Source organism: Vipera berus (assembly GCF_964194415.1).
Source record: "Vipera berus genome assembly, chromosome: 2".
Lineage (NCBI taxonomy): Eukaryota > Metazoa > Chordata > Lepidosauria > Squamata > Viperidae > Vipera > Vipera berus.
Window position 1 is genome coordinate 170,535,562 of NC_138203.1, and position 24,739 is coordinate 170,560,300.

At 41.0% G+C, this 24,739-nt stretch overlaps 2 protein-coding genes across 2 annotated transcripts in view; one reads left to right on the forward strand and one right to left on the reverse strand.

Moving 5' to 3' along the window:
• Positions 1-1,308: 1,308 nt before the first annotated feature.
• On the forward strand, positions 1,309-16,755 carry CDK3 (cyclin dependent kinase 3). Its single transcript, XM_081321627.1, has 7 exons — positions 1,309-1,451; positions 2,830-2,907; positions 3,563-3,683; positions 8,719-8,889; positions 11,237-11,338; positions 14,743-14,946; positions 15,369-16,755. Exons 1-7 carry the CDS (start codon positions 1,324-1,326, stop codon positions 15,486-15,488), a joined length of 924 nt encoding a protein of 307 aa, XP_081177753.1. The 5' UTR covers positions 1,309-1,323; the 3' UTR covers positions 15,489-16,755.
• A 3,048-nt stretch (positions 16,756-19,803) lies between these two features.
• EVPL (envoplakin) overlaps positions 19,804-24,739 on the reverse strand; it is a 51,063-nt gene continuing 46,127 nt past the window's right edge. The window contains exon 22 of the mRNA XM_081320411.1: positions 19,804-23,599. Coding sequence (XP_081176537.1) covers positions 20,174-23,599 — 3,426 coding nt within the window. The 3' untranslated portion in view covers positions 19,804-20,173. The remainder of the gene's footprint in view (positions 23,600-24,739) is intronic.

A 24,739-nucleotide genomic window follows, 5' to 3' on the forward strand; every position in this document is an offset into this window, starting at 1 on the left:
GATTTTTCTCCAACACCTTCCAATTCTTATGTAGAATCTGTGGGAAGGGTGTTTTACTCTCCTACTGGTGATGAGATAATGTTTTCTACCATCTTCAGAGGATTACTCCCCAGCCTCTTGTTGTGTATATATGCTGGATTAGAGTTCCCCAGCCAGCCAACAGTGGGGAATCTTTAGGGAATTCAGGAGCGATAACTTTCAGATGCTGTGTTCTTGCCTAAAAGGATGGCCAGGTCCATAGACAAACTCATGACTCTTTTCCCCCGACATATTAGTGGAACATTGGTTCTTCACTAGCAGACTGAGAGGGAATGAATACTTGAAACCTAGAAACCCCTATGGTTTGGGAGAAGCTAGCTGATGAAATTCACCTAGTTTGCTTATACAAATTATTGTCTTTTAGTCTTGCTTATTTTATTAGAATGAGTCATAACTATTCTTGAAAGCTTTGGAGCAAGTTCAGTATATCCATTAGGTGGCCCACCTAGAGATAGGCCAGCCAATTACTGTAGGCAGAATGTGGAGGCCACTATGAGACACTCAATTGCTAATTTTATTTTTATTGTCAGAGAAGTTAGATTTTCTGTCTCGTGTTCCAGAGTAACTTAGCTAGCTTTGGGCACCTAGACTCAGGCGGATGGGAAGTGAGAGGGAAATAGAAAGAGACATAAGCTGTGCTAAATGTTTTGGCCTGAATAGGTCTTTGTTAATTATATAGAATCAAGATATTTTGTTGGAGTTGGACTGGTTAGTACAAATTTATCTGTTAGATTTTTATCCCACCTTTATTAAAGTAATTCAATGTGGGTAGTTCTTGTTCACTTTGGTGTTAAAATTTCATATCTGAAAACGTTTTTCCCATCATGGATGTAATCGTTAGTTATGATCATGATGTGAGTACATAAATTGGCAGAGGTCAATCGTCATTCATTAACCCTAACCTATTTGCGAGGGCGGAAAGAGTGCAAGACAGCCAAAATAAATGGACATAATTAATTGGTGCATGAAACTTACTGGCAGGCAAAAAAATTTTGGTGAACAAAAAACAAGTTCAAATGACACAATAAATGTTGCAGAAATTAAACATTGTACAAACCAACTTTACTAAAAGAAGCTAAAATGTAAGAAAAAATATGGTAGTCTATTCTAAAGATGTTGTTAAGAGAAGCTTTTAAATAACGTTCATGCAAATTTACAAAGTTGGTTTTGTAGGAGATAAAAAATAATGACAGCATGTATAATATTGAGATGTATAAAAATGGTAAGTTGTATTATTGCTAAACATCTGAGTAAATTTTATAGCACCAAGTCAGAAAGCAAAAAATGGACACATTCCAAGATGTATTCCAGAAAGTAGAGAAGATTGGGGAGGGCACCTATGGAGTTGTGTATAAAGCAAGAAACAAGCAAACAGGCCAATTAGTTGCTCTGAAGAAGATCCGACTTGATTCGTAAGTACTAAATCCTAAACTCTTAGTTCATGAGGTTACTCCTAAATCTGCTACTCTTAAACTGATTTTCAAATAGCATTTTGGAAAATGTTTTGGTGTTTCTTGAAACATGTTCGGGATGAGGGAAATGTGGATTTCTAAAAACTCTTCTGGAAGACCTTGGTTAGAATTTTTTCCATAGTGATAATATGACTTTCCTAACAGATTCCAGATCAAGTATATTTTAAGGTATCCCTAACAATATAATAACAAGTATCTCAGGAGCATAAGCTATGATGAATTTAGGCTCAAACTGGATATATGAATATAATCATTTGGTTTTCACAATTTTCAAAGTGGCAGCTCTGCATGCTCACTTTTCCCTTTGAGAAACAACGTGGCCAGATAGAGAAATTGTATCAGAAGCCAGGAGCATCTCAAACTATTTGTTAAGTAGTGGGCTCTGGACCGCATGGCCAAGATGGACGACGCAGGACAACAGGGTTCAGCATAACATTCTTTATTGATGAAGCACAGACTTGGCAAACAAAGGGGCAACTGCCCCTCTTATATATCTAGCCAGGTATACTTGGAACCAATCCCATTGTCCGGATTTCCCGCCAAAGACTGCCCTGCCACCTGGTGGTGTCAGTGGCTATCTCTGTGTAACATCGCTTATATACATACTATATATACATAACACTATTGATCTCCTATCTTTTGTTAGAAAGGTCCCCAAATATCCTATCCAGGCACTAGACATATTTGGGCTTATTTATTTTCAGTGAGGAACAGTATTATATTCTCTTATACCATGTCCTGTATGTCAGATTCATAGTAGTGGAATAAATGGGATACCTACTGTATCTGAAGGAACGGTCTCTCTGGATCATTTCAGTTAGGGAACAAATATTCTCTATCAGGATGTGCACAGTAATGCCAAATGTTAAACTTGAAAAATGTTTCTCATCCCTGACATTAATTTTATAAAAGTATGGCTGCTTCAAGCAATGCATCAATAATTGATAATTAATAACCTGACCATAATCACTCTTAATATGTGACAGGGACTTCAAAAGCTTCTGAAGTTTGCAAAATTAAATTCTATCTTGCTTTGGCTTCTAAGCCCCTCAATAACAGCTCTGTGCATCCCCAGAAGTAATCCATTACTTGCTAGGTCCCCTGGTTTTTAAACTTACGGGGTGATGGTTCATCTTGACAGGTGGGAATTTGTAGATTGAGAGTAGTTATAGCTTTAATTAAATTCATAAATAGAATTGTGATTATGTGACAATCCCCATAAGCAATTCATGGAAGATAAGGATGATGAACTATCCTGCCCAAAACATTCCTTGGGAAAATTGGGATTGCTTCATCATAAGATGTTTTTTCCCCACAGGGAGACAGAAGGAGTACCTAGTACGGCAATCAGAGAAATCTCACTGTTAAAAGAATTGAAACACCCAAATATAGTGAGGTAAGAAAAGCTACTGGTCTTTATATCTGCCAGGATATATTCTATGAATATCAAGTATTTTCACAGATAACAATTCCTATATTGTATTTATTCATATATAAATACAGACCCTAACCAGTAGTGGGATTCAGCTGGTTCGCACCACTTCGGCAGAACCGGTAGCTAATTTTTTTGTTGCCCAGGCCCAGAATGGACTTCCGGAAGCAGCATCCACACAGAGAACCGGTTGTTCACCTATTTGAATCCCACCACTGACCCTAGCCTAGCCCTTAGAAGTTTAACTCAATAGTTTGTGTATTGCAATATTATCCCCTGCCTCCAAAGAATTCAGATTGGCTTGCACAATTTTCCTTTGTTGTTATTTGTTTATCTATATTTATTTGTTCAATTTCTATAGCTGTTCATCTCAAAAAAGTGACTCTAGGTGGCAAGCAATCGTAACATCAATGATAAAAACTCTTTGAGAGGTGGGAGAATTGACACGTCACCCAGTGAGTTTCATATAAAGATATCAAATTGGATTTTCCCTAATCTTAAGGCACCCTACTACACTGATTCTTCTGCTGCTGCTGCATTGAAGAGCTTGCAATAATCATGCTTACATATTTTATCTAAATCTAAATACTGAAGTCACTGGGTTTAATTTTTTTTTCAGGCTCCTTGATGTAGTACATAATCAGAAGAAACTATACTTAGTCTTTGAATATTTGAATCAAGATCTTAAAAAGTACATGGATTCATCACGTACAGGAGAGCTTTCTCTAAGCTTAGTCAAGGTAGCAAGTGACTCAAATACCCTCCCTCACGGGCTCCAACCTGAAGAACTATCCTTTATCTCTCTCTGACAATTAGCTAGCACCAGTGGTGGGATTCAGACAGTTCACACCAGTTCGGCAGAACCGGTAACTAATTTTTTGTTGCCCAGGCCCAGAACAGACTTCCAGAAGTGGCATCCACGCAGAGAACCAGTTGTTCACACGTTTGAATCCCACCACTGGCTAGCACATTTTCAAACTATTTTCAGATTGTTCCTTTGCAACATGGATGTTCAGTTTACAACTCATATACACCAACAATCTTCTCTCTGGCCCATTGCAGTCAACAGTACTTTCTGTCTGCCTGCCAAAAAAAATATATGATTGTCACGTTCCTAGGAATGCCATAGCACCCTGCCAGCTATGTAATTAGATGTCTTGGAAGCTGCAGGAAAGCTGTTCAGCTAAGGAAGAGAAAAAAGAAGATGGGAGGGGTGGTGGTGATTATGTATATGTATGTGTATGTGTATGTTTATGTATATGTATATATATATATATATATATATATATATATATATATATATATATATATATATATATATATATATATATATATATATATATGTATGGTTGTAGGAAGGGAGATAATCTTGGAGAAACCACCCAGAAGCCATTAAGACAACAACAGGTACAGACCTGTGCATTGTGCTCAGGGAGGCAGGAAAATGTTAAAAAAAGACAGACTGGCTGACACCCCCCACACACACAACTCCTGGGGCAGGGATCGGCAACCTTAAACACTCAAAGAGCCACTTGGACCCGTTTCTCACAGAAAAGAAAACATTGGGAGCCAAAAAACCCTTTTGACATCTAAAATGAAGATAACACTGCATATATCCTTTTTTTTACCTTTATGCTATGTGTAAAAAAACTATAGTGTGTTGCATTTATGAAATCAATGAACTACTACAAAGAAAACATTTTTTTATGCAGGAGAAAGAGGGGAAAAAACCTTTCTCCTTCATCCCAACAGGTGAAAACAATTTTATTAGCTTATCTACCATCTTTATATACAGCATAATTATCCCCATACCTTATCTCTTAATTAAAAAAATCAATATATATATATATATATATCATTAAACATTCTTTACTAAAAGTCCAGTAAGGACAACATATATTCATATTCTCTCTCTCTCTCTTTTTCTCTCTTTCCTCTCCCTCTATCTCTTTTTCTCTCTCTCTCTTTCTCTCTCCCTCTCCCTCTCCCTCTCTCTCTGTCTCTTTCTCTCTCTTTCCTCTCCCCTCTCTCTTTCTCTTTCTGTTTCCTCTCTCTCTTTCTTTCTCTTTCCTGTCCCCCCTCTCTCTCCCTCTCTCTTTTTCTCTCTCCCCATCTCTCTTTTTCTCTCCCCCCTTTCTTTCTCTCTTTCTCTCCCTCTTTCTCTCTTCTCTTTCCTCTCCCCCTCTCCTCTCTCTCTTTCTCTCTCTCTTTCCTCTCCCTCTTTTTCTCTTTCTGTTTCCTCTCTCTCTCTCTTTCCTGTCCCCCCTCTCTCTCCCTCTCTTTTTTTCTCTCTCCCCCTCTCTCTTTCCTCTCCCTCTTTCTCTCCCCCCCTCTCTCTTTCTCTCCCTCTCTCTCTTTTTCTCTTTCACACCCTCTCTCTTTCCTCTCCCCCTCTCCTCTCTTTCTTTCCTCTCCCTCTCTCTCTTTCTCCCTCTCTGTCTCTTTCTCTCTCTCTCTTTCCCCTCCCCCCTTTCTCTTTCTCTTTCTGTTTCCCCTCTCTCCCTCTCTCTTTTTCTCTCTCTCTCCCCATCTCTTTCCTTTCCCTCTCTTTCTCTCCCTCTCTCTCTTTTTCTTTCTCTCCCTCTCTCTCTCTCTTTCCTCTCCCTCTCTCTCTTTCTCTCCCTCTCCCTTTCTCTCTTCTTTCCTCTCCCCTATCCTTCTCTCTCTCTTTCCTCTCCTCTTTTTCTCTCCCTCTCTTTCTTCTTTCCTCTCCCCCTCTCCTTCTCTCCCCTTTTCTCTCTCTTTCCTCTCTCTCTCTTTCTTTCTCCCTCTCCCTCTGTCTCTTTCTCTCTCTCTCTTTCATCTCCCCCTCTCTCTTTCTCTTTCTGTTTCCTCTCTCTCTTTCTCTCTCTCTGTTTCCTGTCCCACCTCTCTTTCTCTCCCTCTCTCTCCCTCTCTTTTTCTTTCCCCATCTCTCTGTTTCTCTCTCCCCCCTTTTTCTCTCTCTCCTCTCCCTCTCTTTTTCTTCCTCTCTCTTTCTCTTCCTCTCTCTTTCTCTCCCTCTCTCTCTTTCTCTCCCTCCTCTCTTTCCTCTCCCTCTCCCTCTCCTCTTTCCTCTCCCCCTCTCCTTCTCCCTTTCTCCCTCTCTCTTTCCTCTCCCTCCCTCCCTCTCTTTCTCCCTCTCCCTCTGTCTCTTTCTCTCTCTCTTTCCTCTCCCCCTCTCTCTTTTTCTGTTTCTTTCTCTGTTTCCTGTCCCCACTCTCTCTCTCCCTCTTTTTCTCTCTCTCCCCCTCTCTCTTTCTCTTTCCTTTCCCTCTCTCTTTCTCTCCCTCTCTCTTTCTCTCTTCTCTTTCCTCTCCCTCTCTCTCTTTCCTCTCTACCCCCCTCCCTCTCTCCGATCTTCTGCTCACCTGGCCAGCTGGCCTCACACTGTTCTCCGACAAGCTGACACACGTTCTTATTGGGCTGGCTCTCTCCTGCCCTTGGTCTGCCCAGTCCTCTTAGCCCACTAAGTAAGTAAAAGTGTGTGCTTTCTGTGTGTGTGTGTGTGTGTGTGTGTGTGAGAGAGAGAGAGAGAGAGAGAGAGAGAGAGAGAGAGAGAGAGAGAGAGAGCTGCTGCTTTCTGATTTCTGCTGCTTCCTGCGGAGACACAGCGAGGGCAGGGAGTCCGCCCAATAAGCTTGTCAGCTTATCGGAGAAAAGTGTGAGGCCAGCTGGCCAGGTGAGGAGAGAGAGAGAGAGAGAGAGAGAGAGAGAGAGAAGGGAGGCGCAAGTGCCTCTGTCTCTGTCTCTCTCTGCAAATGGCGGAGAACTGGGAACCGCAGTAGAAGGCTGAAAGAGCCACATGCGGCTCCAGAGCCACGGGTTGCTGACCCGTGCCCTGGGGAGGGGAGGGAAAACACAGGTGGACTTGCAAGATTCTGTTACCATAGCCTGGCTCAATAAAGTATAGTTCTAGTATGCCTATGGATTTATTTTTTTGATTTGATCTACCTCATAGAGTTGACTATGTGCCCCTGGTTGCTTGTGGCTCCTAACTGACATAGTCAGTTTCTTGTGGTCAAAAAGGTTCCCAGTTCCTCTTACCTGAAGTGTTGCAAAATCTTTGACATATAATTTATTCTTTTTTGCTCTGGCTCTTGATAGAAAACCTAGCTTTGGTAGCAGTTATGAGGTTGTTATGGGAAGAATTAAATACTTAATCTTTATCCTTCCTGCTGAGATTGCTCTTCCAATTACATCTCCTTTCAAATCTACATGGATTTCTCAACCCATGTTTAGAAATTCATTTCTAACTGTGAAGGAAAAAAAAGATTTCAGGAAATGATCTGGCATTGCAAAAGTAGCAGCTGGGCAAAAGTATTAAACAGTTTTATCTCATACTGTTGTTGGTTTTTTTAAAATACAAAATGTTACCTTGAAGCTGTTATTAAAGGAAAAGGGCCCTAGAATGTTGATATTCATATAATATTTGAAAAGCCTATAACATGGTCTTCATTCAAATTATACGTAATTCTCAGTGTGGAATATTATATCTTGGTACAGAAACACTAAGTTAAAAACTAGGAGATGGTGAATTCTAGTCCTGCCTAAAGTCAGATTCATGATCTTGAGCCATCCCTCTTACTCTGCACTAGGAAGCAGGCAACAGCAAACCACTTCCAAAATCTTGCCAAGAAAACCGCAGAGATTTGTCCAGGCAGTTGCCGGTAGTCGGCTCTGATGCAAAGGTAGACATATAATGCAGGATCCAATCTGAGCCATTCATCGGGACCAGATATTTAATTTTTTTAAAATTTTATTTTAATTCCATTTATATCCCGCCCTTCTCCGAAGACTCAGGGCGGCTTACAAGCTTAGCAGTAGCCTTCATTCTATGTATATGCCTGCTTATTAGGGCTTTCACACACACCCCAAGCGGCATTATTACAAAGTCAGTTTAATTGCCCCCAACAATCTGGGTCCTCATTTTACCTACCTCGGAAGGATGGAAGGCTGAGTCAACCATGAGCCTGGTGGGATGCGAACCTGCACTAATTGCAGGCAGCTGGTGTTACTTAAGGAGGCATTAGCCCACTGCTCCACCAAGGCTCTTGGTGGGCATTAGCCCACTGCTCCACCAAGGCTCTTTAGCTTTCCAAGTTTTCAAATTCGTGCTGGAGCCCATCTCAGGGAACTCTCTCTCTCTCCAGCCTGAGTCTGAAAGCTTGGAAGACTAAACCTCTGGTCCCGGTGACCGATTCAGATTAGATCCTGCAACATTATCCTGGGACGTGTATATTTACCTTTGTTTGTACATACATTCTGCTTGTAGCACCTAGGCTTTGGGCCAGTTATTTGATCAATGTTTATGTATTATACATGTGGCAGTTGTAACACCTGCCATTTGTTCTGGATGCATATGAGAAGATTCAAGATTACAGTTCTTCTGCTTGAATAGGATTACTGAGGGAAAAGCTTTGTTCCAGTCCCTCCTCCCAGAATTACAGTGCCCAAGTCCACCGTGCTTCTCCAGATCACCCAAATTGTTGTTTTTTTTAAAAAAAGGAATAGTGTCATTCTCCAGGGCTAAAAAAGGTACTAACCTGGAATCTGTTTATTTTGTTTGCTAGTTAAGGTTAAGATATCTAGTTAGCAAAAACGTAGACAATCATTACATGACGTTTAAAATATATATTCTATTCTAACCTTTTGCTATTACTTAGTAGCTGTCACTATTTTGGAAGCACATATATGGTAGCAGAATGTTGAGATACATCATATTTCGCTTAGGAAATGATGCGTCAACCTTATAGTTTCTTCATATGTGTTCTCTGAACTTTTTTTTCTTTCTAGAGCTATCTTTACCAACTGTTACAAGGTGTAAGCTTCTGCCATTCTCACAGAGTTATCCACAGAGACCTGAAGCCACAGAATTTGCTCATAAATGAAATGGGAGCCATCAAACTAGCTGATTTTGGCCTAGCTAGAGCTTTTGGAGTTCCCCTACGTACCTACACACATGAGGTAATGTCTGTCTCTCAGTTATGTAGGTTGCTAGGTCAGCCCTTGAAAAGAAATCACAGAGACAAGTGTACTTGTAAGAAAGTGGGAGTTATTTATTTTATTTTTATTTTAATCCCATTTATATCCCGCCCTTCTCCGAAGACTCAGGGCAGCTTACAATCTAAGAAGCACAAATCAATGTGCTTAGCAATAGCCTTCATTCTATGTATATGCCTGCTTTATTAGGGCTTCCCCCCCCCAAGCGGCATTATCACAAAGTCAGCTTATTGCCCCCAACAATCTGGGTCCTCATTTTACCTACCTCGGAAGGATGGAAGGCTGAGTCAACCTTGAGCCTGGTGGGATCTCTTGAAATTTACCATTAAATTTTCATTTTTAAGTATGACAAAAGGGGAATTTGTTAAACACATAAGGAGTAAATTATGTTAGGGTTGTGACAATTTCAGAGACCAGAGGAATACAAGAGAGAGGTCTGTTTAAAAGATTTGGGCTCTTCTGTTGCACAAAGCAGACTGATGCTAGAAGATGTGTATAGGGGCCATAAGACAAAGGGTGGACCCCTGCCAGTATAGAAAGGGCAATAATCTCGCCCCATAAGGATCACCTAACTGCAACAGATAGAATGGTTGTTGCAGTACGTTAGAGTTCACCCAGGGTAAAACTGCTGCCTGCTTGCAGAGAAAAACAATAACGCTAGAAGGGGATTTTAAACTGTCTCAGGTTTGGTTTGGGGATGAAATGAAGGCAACATCATGCTGTGTTCAAGTACAAGTGGAGAAAAGCCCAGAATTTGATTAATCATGGTTTATAACATGGTTTATAAGTCATATCAAAAGTAACTGCATCGTGCTCTATCAACCTAGTTGAGATTTTAGATCAAGATTCATATAAGCTAGGTAGGGAAAACGTGCAGAGCACAGCTTCTGGAATGTTTTCTAACCCCTTATAGCACCTCTACTCTGGATCTTATGACTGGGAAGGAAGTGTGTGTGTGTGTGTGTGTGTGTGTGTGTGTGTGTGTATCTTTCTGCGTGTGTGTTAGTGTGTTAAATGGAACAGTTGGCAGCATTGGAGGACTGGGGATGGTTGTTTTTTTTCAGTGCAGCTTCCGGTCAGATTCTGCTGATTTTTGAGTTTGATCTTTCTTTGGGGGCTTCCCTTCCATTAAATATGGATCCATTCTAGTCTGTTTTCAGGGTTATCCTGAAGATGGATCCTGAGCTCTTTTGTGGAATATCTTCGAACATTCAATTGGGTTAGAAAGAATAAAAAGTAATTCCCTTGGGATCGTTATGGCCATTATTCTTCTCAACCAATTGCATTATGTTATTTGGCAACCATGAAGGAGGCAAGGGTCGTTTCAGGGAGTAGAGCAGACAAGCTTATTTTGCAAATGGAGGAGGGTAAAGGTAAATTTTGTAAAACAGCCAATCTCCACCAGTCTAGAATGGGAAGGTGTTAAATTAGAGAAATGATTTATGTCTTTTTACACTCTCTATGCCAGACATGTCAAACACAAGGCCCGGGGGCCGGATCCGGCCTGCAAAGTGGTTTCATGTGGCCCGCGAAGCCATCCTGGAAACAGTGAGGGAACAGCCCCCACTGCCTTGGCCCTGGCCCAGAGACCCTCCTTCTGCCAGAGACCTTCAGATCTGTCCCACTCCTGCCCAGGCCCCCATAGGCTCCCTTGAGGCGAACGATGTAGAGCTGGCCACGCCCACCCAGTAGGCCATAGGCACTCTAGCCACGCCCACCCAGTAGGCCACGCCCACCCTGGCCATACCCACCCGGCCCCCTGAGGGCAACCGCAATGCTGATGCGGCCCTCAATGAAATTGAGTTTAACACCCCTGCTCTATGCAGCCTCTAAGACTTTCATATGAACTGGGATGTGAACTTTCCTGGATTTTTGGTTATTAAAAATGTGTGTCCCAATATATCTATCAATTTGATAGAAATCTCTGTTGAAGCCACCTAACATGGTTGATCCAGGACAGAGTTTTTTTCTTTTTCTTTTTTGGCTTTTGAGGCTATTCCTCCACCAGATCTTTGGCCTGTGTTTCTGTCCATCTGCCACATGATACTGCTTTTTCTCCTACTGTGAGGTGCAGTGCTTTGCAGTAAAGGGGGAAAGTAGAAGAGAGAGAATATCAAGGCATACAAAGCTTCTCTGACCACCAGTAATAGAGGATGTTAAATTCCAGCAGGTTGCATAGAAGTAGCTTGTAGTAAATGACTTGGAGAACTCAGTGTGCTTTGGACTTACGGCTCAACAGTAATAAACATTTTTAATTAAACCTGAGAAGGTCTTATAAATCAAACAAACCATTAAATTTGATTCCTTTTAGGTGGTAACCTTATGGTATCGGGCTCCTGAAATTTTACTGGGTTGTAAATATTACTCAACAGCTGTGGATATCTGGAGTATTGGCTGTATTTTTGCAGAAATGGTAACTTTCTTCATTTTTTTCTGTTTCAGAGAAACATTATAATCACAATATACCGTATTTTCTGGCGTATAAGACGACTGGGCGTATAAGACGACCCCCGACTTTTGAGAAGATTTTCAAGATTTTTCGTCTTATACGCCGGAAAATACTTACATGCCAGTTGCGAAGTGTCTGACACAAGCCCGATTCAGACCTGTCTGATACAGATGGTGCAAAGCCCTGCTGGTTCCCGCCCGATGCCGGACGGCTCCGCCGGTGCCGCCTCAAGAGGGAAGGGCATGAGGCGCCTGCCACGGCTCCCCGAGGACTCCTTAGCAGCTGGGGAGTGCGCGCGTGCACAGGACTGCCCTGCCGGCTCCCGCCCGACGCCAGCCTGCCCTGCTTCCTCCACAGTGAGAGGGGAGGCCGTGCCTTCCCGGGCTCGTCGACTTGCAGCCACGCTGGAGCCGAAAGGGGCTTTTCCTTCCACCCACCCTTTGGAATAAACGCAAGAGCTCCTGGGGTCTGGTGTTTGCATGGGGGAGGGGAAGGGGCTTAGAGGCTCTTGGGGGTGGGAAGGGAGAGTCACGTTGGAGGGGGGACTGGACTAAGGAGGCTTGAAGTTGCTTTGCAAGAACCGGGGCGCTCGATTGATTTATGTACTATTTTCCGGCGTATAAGACGACTGGGCGTATAAGACGACCCCCCAACTTTTGAGAAGATTTTCATGGGTTAAAAAGTCGTCTTATATGCCAGAAAATACGGTAAATGATGAAAAATACATATGCAAAGAAGTGCTTTGTGAGTGTCCATGTGTTTTTTTTTAAATGCCCTTTTCCTCATCACTGCACATCCTAAAAGATCATGAAACATATCTTGCTTTCTCTTCCTATTGTTTCTAATTGTTAAAACCCTAATTTGAGGTTGGACAGTTTTCTTCTGGCAGTTGCAGAGGCCATGTCTGATGATCTTTATCTTATCTTTGTCTTTATTAGATTATATACCGCCCTTCTCCCGTAGGACTCAGGGCTGTTCACAAGGTTTTTAAAATAACAATACAACAATTACAAAAATTAAGAACAGTTAAAATAATTACATTTAGACCTTGAATAATTATAAAACCCCAATTAAAATCCAATTAAAACCCCAATTAATACTCTCAGTCCAGGCCAGAAAGCTCAAAGAGCCAAGTCTTCAGGTCCCGGCGGAATGAGCGAAGGTCAGGGGCAGTCCTAAGCTCTACGGGCAGCTGGTTCCAAAGGGCAGGCACACCCACAGAGAAGGCCCTCCCCCTGGGTGTTATCTGCCGGCAATCTTTTACCGGCGGTACCCTGAGAAGACCCTCCCTGTGGGAGCGCACAGGACGAAGGGATGTCATGGTATTACTGAAGAATTTCTTTTTTCTTTAGTTGGAGGAGTTAAAGAAAAACAATATGCATTAAGCCTAATGGAACAATACAAGGATAGCTTCAGGATGGCAGTGGGACTACAAGTAGCCTTTGGGTTGTCTTTGCCTATCCTAGAGAGGTGGTTAGTTTTAGCAGTTGTAAACTGCTAAAAGGAAGGGTGAGGAAGATTTAAAGGAAATTCAGCAAAAGCAATAACAATAGCACTTAGACTTATATACTGCTCCATAGTGCTTTATAGCACACTCAGTGGTTTTACAGAGTCAGCCTATTGCCCCCAACAATCTGGGTCCTCATTTTACTGACCTCAGAAGGATGGAAGGCTGAGTCAACCTTGAGCTGGTCAGGATCGAACTCCTGGCTATGGGCAGAGTTTGCCTGCAGTACTTCATTCTAACCACTGCATCACCATGGCTGCTAAATCCTTATGTTTCAGTATCATGTGCCAGCATGCCATTAAAAGTTTACGCTTTATTTTACTTCATTAGTCTTAAGTCTCAGCATCTAACTAAATTCCCTCAAGCTTCATACATAATCTTTCTCTTTGCTTTTTGCCTACCTACACTGTTCATCGGTTCGTAAGGCTGGAGTACAGTACAGAAGCAGCCACTGGAGGTTGCTGGTGTCTAAGAGAACAAGCATGATTTTACTAAATACTAAAATAAACGTGTATAGAGTCCTTCTCCTGGCATCTTTTCCAGTGCTGTATTTTGAAATGGCAGGAGTTCATAAATGTAGCCTATGCTTAAATATTAGTTTCCAAAGATAATTTAATCTAATTTCTAAACTTCTCTCTACAAGGGGTCAGTTAGAGCTTTAGGCAAAAGAGCTCTAGGCTCTTTTCTGGGTGGTCGGAACCAGGAAAATGATAGGAGAACCAGAATTTTAAAAAAAAGTTATTTGAATGGCTCATTTCCAACTAAAGAACAATGGGAAACTGCATAATTTTTGCCCAGGAGGTTGTTTAAATTTCACTCCCCCAAACTGAGCTACTGAAATGGAGACAATCCCTCCTGTGTGTTTTTCAGCACATGCATTTGTTACACTTGTTAGTTTGCAAAAACATCTCGGGAGCTTTGTAACTGAAGGTCGGTTCTAAGAAGTCTAAACAAACCCACTGAAATTCTTCAAAGGTTTTCTGATCCTCTTGCCATTGTTCCTCTGTTGCACTTATAAACCGATATGAATTATGAAAGTGCAATTATATCACGTGGGGCCTTTTCCCAATAGCTCTGACAGTAGCTGCATGTTGCCATAGTGGATGGATTTTGGAGAGGGAAATTAATTCTAAGTGGAGGCAGGATTAGATTAGACTAGCTCCAAAGTACATTATGCAGGCACGTAAAGAATAATGCCTAACCTGAGCCCAGGGCATGTGAGGCAAAAGGGCTCACATGTAGGTTGCACACACGGTCTACAAAACCACTTCAGTTCAGAGGAAGTATGAACTGCTCTGGTTTGTAATAAATCAGAGCAGCTTCAGAAACTGATAGACTGACTTCCCCAAAACCAGACACTGAAAAAACAGCCATTGTGATGCAAAACACTGAGGTCTAAAAGCTTACAAAAGCTCAGTATAATTCAGTTTCATGTATTAATATTATACATGTCCCGATGAATAGAATAGGTGTTGGGTTAAGATATTCCTCTTGAAATGTAGAATCCTAAAGTATTTTCAGAATTTTATCACCTGTAATGCTTTTGGTCTTTCTAGAAAAAATCTAGCTGTGGTGTCACAAAGTTGATGGTGGAGGGAGCAGAGGAGAGACAGAGAATATCAAACTGATAATTAAGTATTTTATGAATATTTTGTAAACAGTGTACTGGAAGAGTTGTAGACTCGTAGAGGTCTGTTGCTCTTTTCCCATTGATACTTGATAGGCTATTAGATAGGTCTGTCCTGATATACCAGACTTTTTATAATGGAAACATTTTATTTGGCGAGAGTAATGTTACCCAGAATGAAGATCATATATGTATAAGGATCCAGGTGAACGAACCTTTTTCTTCTTGGTCCAGGTGACTAGAAAAGCCTTGTTTCCTGGAGACTCTGAAATTGACCAACTATTCCGGATTTTCCGCACACTTGGTACTCCCACTGAGTCACTGTGGCCAGGAGTCACAAATCTTCCTGACTATAAAGGAAATTTCCCCAAATGGCCAAGGAAAGACATGAAGGTGATCATTCCAAACTTGGATCAAGATGGGCGAGACTTACTGCTGGTGAGTAGAAGACTTGTAAAGGGGTTAGGGTTGTTTTTTAATAATGGGGGTAAGAACTGGAAAGTGTCCACTAGAAGAATTGAAATGTGCCCAACATACGTTTTTGAAATTCAAAGGAAGGCAATTTCTAATTTCTATGAATTATGACCTCTCTGCATGCATTGACAAATGATCTCACTTTTGTATGAACAAGAATATGCGAGGCAGCTTGCTAGATCGAGCCAAAGTCCCATTTAGTCAAGTATAACCATAATTAGCAGGGCAGAAATGGACTAGCTTAAACCTCTTTGTTCTTTTTGTCAAAAATGAGGATTGCAAAGGATTGTTTCAGGACTACTTGAATTTTCATTGAAGGGTTTGCTGTAAATGGGCAGGATTTAAAGATTGAGGCATGCTCATATTTTTCTTTTTCTAAATTACAGCAACTACTGATGTATGATCCCAACAAGCGAATCTCAGCCAAAGCTGCTTTGAACCACCAGTATTTCTGGCAAGCTCCACGGGATGCTAAACAGTGTGTGGTAGAACAGTATGGGTCATGAGATCAAGAAGTTCTGGTTAATGCTTTGCTGGAAATAGCTATGGGATTGTCTCATTCTAAACAACACAGCAAAGGAGCAGCTGTAACTACCATTAAAAATGTTCTTGGCCTTTTGCCCAGTTTAATATTCACGCAAACATTTTGACAATTGTAAATGGTACAGATCCTTCTAAGGACTGATAGTTCTTCTTTAACAGGTGAAAAAGCTTAATGTTTTTAGTATATGAAAAGGAGCAGTATGATTTGCTATCTGAGAAGTAGAATGAGAAAAAAGTTGTAACTAAATCCAGTTTCTGTAATATATTATTCACTCTTTACTGTAGTTCAAGTACTAGCGTTACAAGATATGGTTATTATTATTTAGATTAGACTAGCACATCCTACAGTAGCCTAGGTGATGTTGATTTTTCTTTTTTTTAATATGAACTCATGCTGTATTTCACAACACTATTGAAAATTAACCATGCTAAAAAAAAATGTATGTTTGTGTGTGTGGGAACTAGATATCACAGAGACACACTGAAGTATGCTATGCTTGAGTGTCTTTCTGTGTGTATCCATCATAAAAACAAGAACTTTGTGTCATCTAGACCAGGGGTGTCAAACTGCCACACCCACCCCATTGCCGGCAATGGCAAAAAAGTCAAGATACGCTGCGACGTGTGATGTGATGTTGCAAGTTTGGCACCCCTGATCTAGACTATTAAATAATTAAGAGGCTTCTTTAGCTGCAGTTTGGGTTTTCAGTAATATTAGAATTTTAGTTTCTAATTAAATAAAAATATCAAAATCTGATAATCCATATGCCAAAATCTGAATTAGTGTGTGATATAAAATAAACGAATAAATAAACACTTGAAAAATTCTATTTGTTGATTTTAGCCAAATATATGGGTTGAAGGTAGAGACTTTGAAATCTCTGGTTTCTGATGGAACCTTGACAATATATAGATGGAAAGGGGGAAGCCCTACACTGATTCAGGTTTCCTCTTATGGTCCCTTGTGCCCCCTAAAATGTACTTTAGAGAGCAGTATAGGAAATTACAGTAGATAAAGAAAATCTGGAAGAAGTCAGTGAGACGTCTCTGTTCCATTATGCAAATACTGTAATTATTATTATTATTATTTTTGCGTTTGTAGAAAGGCAACCTAGCATCCAACAGTAGTTCTTTTCTATATTTTAAAATTGCTGTTAATACTTAAGAAATTTTATCATTAATTGCTGATGTTGCTGTTAATATTCCTGTTTACATAAATAAAAAGTGCTTCAGTAACTTTTGCATTAATGAGTTTTGATGGTTGTAAAATTAATAGCATCTATCAACCAGGGCTTTTCAACCAGTGGTACGGGTACCACCTGTGGTACATTGGCACCTGGCAGGTGGTATGCAATGATCCTAGAAAGGTGGTAGCAGGGGGGGGAATGAGCTGAACCGGTGGCAGCACCCCACAAGCCTGAGCAAGAGATGGCTGGAGCTGCAGAGCTGTCAGGGCTCAGCGGAAGCGCCAGGATCAGTGCTTCTTCGGGGCTGTCAAGGCTCAGCGGAAGCACCAGGATCAGCGCCAGGCTCCAGCTGGAGCTCGGTGCTGATCCTGGCGCTTCTGCTGAGCCCAGAAGAAGCGCCGATCAGCTGGAATGTTGCAGCATCTCCAGGGTCTTGTGATTTACATTCAGATGCTTGGCAACTGATTCATATTTATGATGGTCACAGTGTCCCAGGGTCATGTGAAGTGACCCAAACCTGCTGCAACCACACAGCAGAGGGGGGGGGGAAATAAAAACTAAACACCCCCACCCCTCCCCCACTGCCAATCCTCAACAGAAATGCTCACAAGAATGAAAACCTCGGACAGGAGGAAGAGCTTGGCTGTGTCTTGCTTGGCTGTGGCTTGGGGGACACTTTTTCCAGTGCCATTGTTACTTTGAACAGTCACTAAGCGAATTGTTGTAAGTCGAGGACTACCTGTACTTCACTTTTTTCTTTTTTCTTTTTTTTTCTTTTGGCCATCAAATGTTGCTAGGCGACTAGTGGTACTTGGATGTTGCCATATCCTAAAAGTGGTACAATGGGTGAAAAGGTTGAAAAGCCCTGCTATAGACCATGCAAAAGAGACAATCAACCAGCCCCAAAGAGAAAAAGACTCCAGCACCTCTCCACCAGTAATCAGCATCAGATCAGCATAGATTAACTCCAAGGTCAACTTCAGACCAACAATCAAGTAAGCAATTCCCCAATCAAGAAACTGCCACAGACCCATTAGTAAATAGCCCAACCAAAGAATTCCTAAGACAGCCCCCACCCACACAGACAGGCAAGACAACAGAATATAAACTGACAGCAAACAGCACTCCTTACTAGCACTGATGATGTAGCCTAGTTAGGATAATGAAACGTCTGCAAGAAAACAAGCAAGCTCAGTGAGCACCAAGAACCCTCACCATCAAAGATAGCTGTAAAAGGGGCACTTTGAAGGCAATTATAATCAGTATCCCTCTTTTGAATGTGAACTACTATATACTATAACAAAGCAGTGAAAAACTACATAGCACAGTGTCTAGTTATTATTATTATTTTATTATTATTAATCCCATTTATATCCCGCCCTTCTCCGAAGACTCAGGGCGGCTTACAATCTAAGAAGCACAAATCAATGTGCTTAGCAATAGCCTTCATTCTATGTATATGCCTGCTTATTAGGGCTTTTGGGCTCCCCCAAGCGGCATTATTAGAAAGTCAGCTTATTGCCCCCAACAATCTGGGTCCTCATTTTACCTACCTCGGAAGGATGGAAGGCTGAGTCAACCTTGACTGTTGCCCAGGTAAGTGGCAGTACCTAGCCATGTATGGCTAATCTCAAAAGGCTAAGTAGGATCAGAACTAGTTAGTACTTAAGATTTTATACATATACATATACATATACATATACATATACATATACATATACATATACATATACATATACATATACATATACATATACATATACATATACATATACATATATATATATATATATATATATATATATATATATATATATATATATATATATATATATATATATATATATATATATATATATATATATATATATATATATATATATATATATATATATATATATATATATATATATATATATATATAATTTTTTGGATTGCTAACAAAGAATTAAAGGGAGACCAATATGATCATTTCAAACTTATTTGTTCTCATCAGTCAGCCATACACTTCTGAGAGTCGAACCTGGGACGATTGCACATTAGGCAATTGTTCTAACCTTTAGGCCACTGGCTCTTTCTCGCTTTGTTAGCTGAGAAGCAAGGGAGATATGTGTTAAGTGTTTGTTAAGTATTTGGAACACCTTGCTAGGCCCCAAACACGGGACAAATCTTATTTCCTGTTTCCTAACCCTAACCCTAACCCTAAAGGTTAGAACAATTGCCTAATGTGCAATCGGCCCAGGTTCGAATCTCAGAAGGGTATGGCTGACTGATGAGAACAAATAAGTTTGAAATGATCATATTGGTCTCCCTTTATTCTTTGTTAGCAAGCCAAAAAATTTACACAAATATGAGCTGCTACTGCTGTGGCTACTGCCTGTAGATGGCCTTGGGCTAGGCTGAAACAGGAAATAAGATTTGTCCCGTGTCTGGGACTAAGCAAGTGCATTCTGAATACTTAACAAACATTTAACACATATCTTCCTTGCTTCTCAGCTAACAGAGAGAGAAAGAGAGAGCCTGTGGCCTAGGGGTTAAAACAACTGCTTAAGACGCAGTCAGCCCAGGTTTGAATCTCAGAAGGGTATGGCTGACTGATGAGAACAAATAAGTTTGAAATGGTCATATCGGTCTCCCTTTATTGTTTGTTAGCAAGCCAAAAAAATTACACAAATATGATCTGCCACTGCTGTGGCTACTGCCTGTAGATGGCCTTGGGCTAGGCTGAAACAGGAAATAAGATTTGTCCCGTGTATGTGTGTGTGTGTGTGTATACACACACACACACAGAATGAATGTCTGGTGTATGTTCTATAGTAATATATTTGCTATTAATTTGTTTTGTTTTTCATCACAGTTTTGCCTTAGACTTAGAGAGTGCATTCTCTCTGTATGTTTCCATGTAATGTTTGGCACTGCTACTTTTTGAGTTCTATAGTTTATGGTTATTTCAGGATTGAGAATCTAAGGTTCTCTAGATGTTGCTGAATTCTAGTTCCCAGCTAGGGACTCAGGAATATGTGAAGCATTATACTGTATACTTCATAGGAAAGGGGATTGTTAACTCTTAAAAAAAATAACAGGATAGCAGTCAGTCTTTTAACTTTTATTGCATGCATGATCTTTAAACTCCAAGTATTGTGACTTACATCCCTTTAGACTTTATACAGGAAGGAGCTATTTCCTAAGCATTTTGATTTTTTTTCTATTTCAAAAACCCCTTTGTTCCCTAAAATAGATTCTGTACCTACTCCCATATTAGATCCCTTCTACTTTGGGAAATGCTTCTTTATGAAGTGCTGCTAACTTGGTATAACGAGTTAAGTCCAGCTGTATAATATAGTACACAGCTATTTATAATTACCAGACACTTGGTTCATCCGAACATGGCAGTGAGTAAATTCTCTTGTGGATTAAAAGCATTTCAGACTTTTTACAAATTTAAAATAATACTGCCTTGCTTAGTGCCTGAAGCGGGGCAAAGTAGCTGAATGGATTGTAGACTGATATCCTTCAGAGGTAGCTGGGAGGAGGAGGAGCCCACTTGAAGGATCTTTCTGGCAACGAACCATGGCCTCCTTATAATGAATCTTCTCTTTGCTGATAGGATCAACAAGCTCTTTTTCATAATTCGATTCATCTTGTAGCAATGTAGCCAGGTCACTACTAATCAGACCTGTCTGGATGGCTTCTGATATTGGGATACGGCCTGTTTTCTTAGGATCTATTAGTCCTCCAGTTAGGTGTTGGACTTGCAAATAAGGAAAGGCATTATCTAGAGTTATCCATCCTTTCTGAACTGCTTCTCCTACAGCCAGTCTTCTCTTGGTGACAGGGTCTTCAATCCCTGTGAAAGCCTTCTGAGCATTCAACAACCTCTGCATATAAGTATTATCAACCAGCCCTTTCTCAAGGGCTTTGTGGACAGAGTAGCGATCTCTTGAGATAAGATCAACTATGCCTCCAGTAGCAGCCTGTGCCTCTAAAAGCTTTTGGGCTGTCATTGGATCCACCAATTTCTTGCTAAGTGCAGACTTAATGTTGTACTTGTTGTCATAGGTTGTGTCATACACTCCAGCAATAGGAAAAGTATCATCACAGAAAGCCATCTGTGGACCAGAAGAGAAGAAACTTTGCCTTTGTTGAAAAACAGGAGATGAAATTGGAGACTTGGAAATGATTGAACCTATGGAAAGGGATGCATTCTGCTTACTTTCTCCTGCTACAAGTAGAGCAAACTCAGAGATAGGGATTTTGCCTTCCTTGTAGAGTTGGTATTCTTCTTTCGTAATCCTTTTGAACTGCAGAGCATCATCAATGGAGTACTGTTTTCCACTCTTTTTGTCAAGAAGAACAGAAACATCCCCTTTGGTCCCCAGAGTTGTGATTTCTTCCCAATCGCATTCCAGTTCTTGCAAATGGATGTACTGACATCTGTCTATCATGCCTCTCTTATAAGCCTCGTAGGGTGACATATCTTTACCAGTCTCTGGATCCAGAATAGATATCTTGGTAGAGAGGTTTGTCTCTCTCATCTGAGTCTCATTGTTCAGTTCTTCTCTGTTGATTCTGGATTGGAGTTCCCGGATAGTCCTCTCTTTTTCATAAATTTTATCCTTCTCCATAAGTATATCTGATTCCAGACGAGAAACCTCCTGGCCAAATTGGATCTTCTTTTGCCTGTCACTTTCGGTCCTTTGGCTCAAGAGTTTGGTCTGTTCTCTAAGGAAAAGGGCTTTTTGTTGCTTTTGTTTTTCTAGTTCCCTTAATTCATCTTCAAGACTGGCTTTTTCTTGCATCGTCACATTCCGAGTTTTCTGGAGGTCAGCTTCTTCTCTGGTCCATGTGCATTGCATGCCTTCCGCTCTCTCAATCTTCTCTTTCAGATGTCTGACACTTTCTTCTGCATTTTGCCGAGCAGTTCGTTCTTTGCTTAGCAGATCCCAAAGACGTGTTCGTTCATTTTCAAGCACCTTGTCTTTTTCTACTCTGATTACTTCCTTATATATTGTCTTTTCCTGGGACTTTGTCTTTTGTAGAACATCAGTCTGGGCTTGAAGGTTCTTGCATTCCCTCTGGAGGCTCAGTACTTGAACTTTCTCCTTATCTAGTTCAGTTCGCAAATTGGTGCTCGACTGCTCAAGAACTGGGTCTTTCTCTACCTTGATTACTTCCTCCATGATTATTTTTTCTTGAAGCGGAACTGGGCTTTCTTCAATTTCTTTTATCCTCAAGGTGATCTGCCGCATCTCCTTTTCCAGAGCAAGCCTTTTGTTTCTGTCGTCTTGGAAGTTCAGCAATTTTTCTTTGTCCTCCACTGCTGCCCGAAGCAATTGGACCTCATGATCCATCCTTCGCCGGTTGCTTACTTGTTCGTCTAAACTCCTGCTCAGCCTGTTGTGCTTCTCCCTAAGCTTCACATCTTTCTGAGTAACTACGACTTCCTGTACCACCACTTTTTCCTCAGGCTTCCTTCTCTCCAGAACAATGTACTTATTCCGCAGATCGTAGATGGCATCTTCAGTTGCTCTTCTCTTTTGTAATATATTACGCACTTCTTGGTGAAGACATTCCGCCTCTTTTTCTAACAGAGGGTCATTCTCGTATCGGACAACCTCCTTAGTAACAACCTTGGTTTCCACTTTGGCTCTCTCTCTTTTCCACTCATCCCTTTCTCCTTCTAATCTGATTAGCTGTTCTTGGAACCGACCATTTGCATTCACAAGATTGTTTAGCTGTTCTTTCAACCGGTCTATTTCTCTCAATACCTCTGGGCTCCTTTCTGTTTTCAACACCTCTTGGATGACTTCTTTAAACTCCACAGTAGGTGCTTGGGATCTAAGGACTTTCAGTTCGGTCAAGGCTGTCTCTACCTCCTGATCAACTCTTTTTCTTTTCCTTGAAATTTCTTGGATTTCTCTCTTCAAGCGTGCTATCTCTTCCTCTGTTTCTGGGTCTAGGTGAAAAATCTCATTGACTCTTTCTTTTATCTCCACCCTAGGCTTTAGTTTCTCCATAGTGCTGTATTGGCTCTGCAGCTGTGTCAGTTCACTTGACAGTAAAACGTTCTTGTTCCTCTCCTCATCCATAAGCTTTTGAAGCCTGGAAGACTCTTTTAGGAGCTCTGGATCTTGTTCCACTTGTTTTATTTCTCTCACAATGACTTTGGGTTCAGTTGCTTCAATCAGCTTCTCAAGTTCCTCAATTTTGCTTTTCATTTTTGCTATTGTATCCATTACAGACTTCTTCTTGAAACTATCTTCATCAATTTGCATTTGCAGTGATCTGATTGCTTTCAGCATTTCTGGATCCTTCTCTAACGTCACCACCTCTTTTACGACCACTTTCTCTCGGATGTTTTGCTGCTTTTGCTCCAGGAGGTACAACTCTTTCCGGAGCCGTTCAATTTCAGAAGAAGAAGTTGAATTATCACGTAAATACCTAATTTCTTCTTGGAGTCTTGCTGCTTGGGCATTTAGATTTGGATCTTTCTCTGTTTTTGTAACTTCTTTTGTAAGCAGCTGGCTTTTCACAACCCTTCTATCTTTTTCCATTTCAAGGAATATATTATTCACTTTTTCAATATCTGCCTGTAAGTCTGCTCTTTTCTTCTTTTCATTCTCAATTTGATTAGAGATTTTAGCAAGAGCACTCTCCAGAACTGGATCTCTGTAATAATCTATTACTTCTTTCTCCTCAATTCTTTCAATGGGCCGTTGGGTTTTCAGTGTCAGAAGTTTATTCCTCTGCTCCTCCAGTTTTTGCTGCACATTGGCTTTCTTGCTCTGTTCCTCTTTAAGCTGAGACTTCAGGATTTCTGATTCATCTATGTTTTTGGACTGCTGGGTTTGTTCATGCATTTCCTGCACTGCATCACTTACTTCTTTCTGCAGAAAGAAAGGAGGGGGGGGGGAAGAAAGCAAAAAAAAAAAAAGTATTGTTGACTCTTAATACTATGAAATTTATGTCCAGTCCTAAACTTCTATATGACTGGGTCCTTGGAGTATGTGGCAACATTTAGTGAACCCAAAAAAAGTGAGATTAAACTGGGATTAAGAATCAAAGCTTAACTGACTTATGTTTTGCCGCTGCAGCCGCTTGGAAGGCGAGCTCCGTCTTCCACGTACGATTTCCCTCCGTTGGGGGACCCTGGAAAGGGTCGAAACTTGCCCTGAAGGTGCAATGAGCAAGGAGGGGACCCCCACTTGATCGTGGGAGGGCAGCAGCCCTTCCGCTTGATCCGGGGCAGCCCTCCAAACTGGCAGAGGAAAGACCAGCCATAGCAATATGGCCTGTCATTAGGCTGCAGACAGCCAAAGTCAAATTTACCATCAAGCACTTCGTAACCAACTTGGATGAAATTGGGTGATATCTGATCTTCTCTTTACCCTAAGTATCTTCTTTTCCTGCAAAAGCTGCTCGAAATATCTATCCCTCTGTGAGGAGAGAGGGAAGGGAACTTCTACCCTCTAAGAATAGCAGCATCTGACTACTCAGGGGAATCAAAGCATTAAGAACAATTTTAATCTAATTGGATTTATATGCTCCTGAAACTTGGGACCAAAAATTTTCCTATTTTTACTGGAGATTCTTGTTTTTATCTACAAAAAAGAAATAAAATCGGAAAAAGAAGAAATATCTGATGTTATAACCTGAGATTTACACTAAAGATTTTGTTATCGAACTATTGTTTAACCCAGTCACCAGGTTGCTTTTTAAATACTTAAATGTAAAATTGGAAAATTAATAAAATATTATTTAAAAAAAGAATCAAAGCTTAACTGAGCCATGAACTCCATGCCTCCTTAAGTAACACCAGCTGGCTGCAATTAGTGCAGGTTCGCATCCCACCAGGCTCAAGGTTGACTCAGCCTTCCATCCTTCCGAGGTAGGTAAAATGAGGACCCAGATTGTTGGGGGCAATTAAGCTGACTTTGTAATAATGCCGCTTGGGTGTGTGTGTGAAAGCCCTAATAAACAGGCATATACATAGAATGAAGGCTACTGCTAAGCTTGTAAGCCGCCCT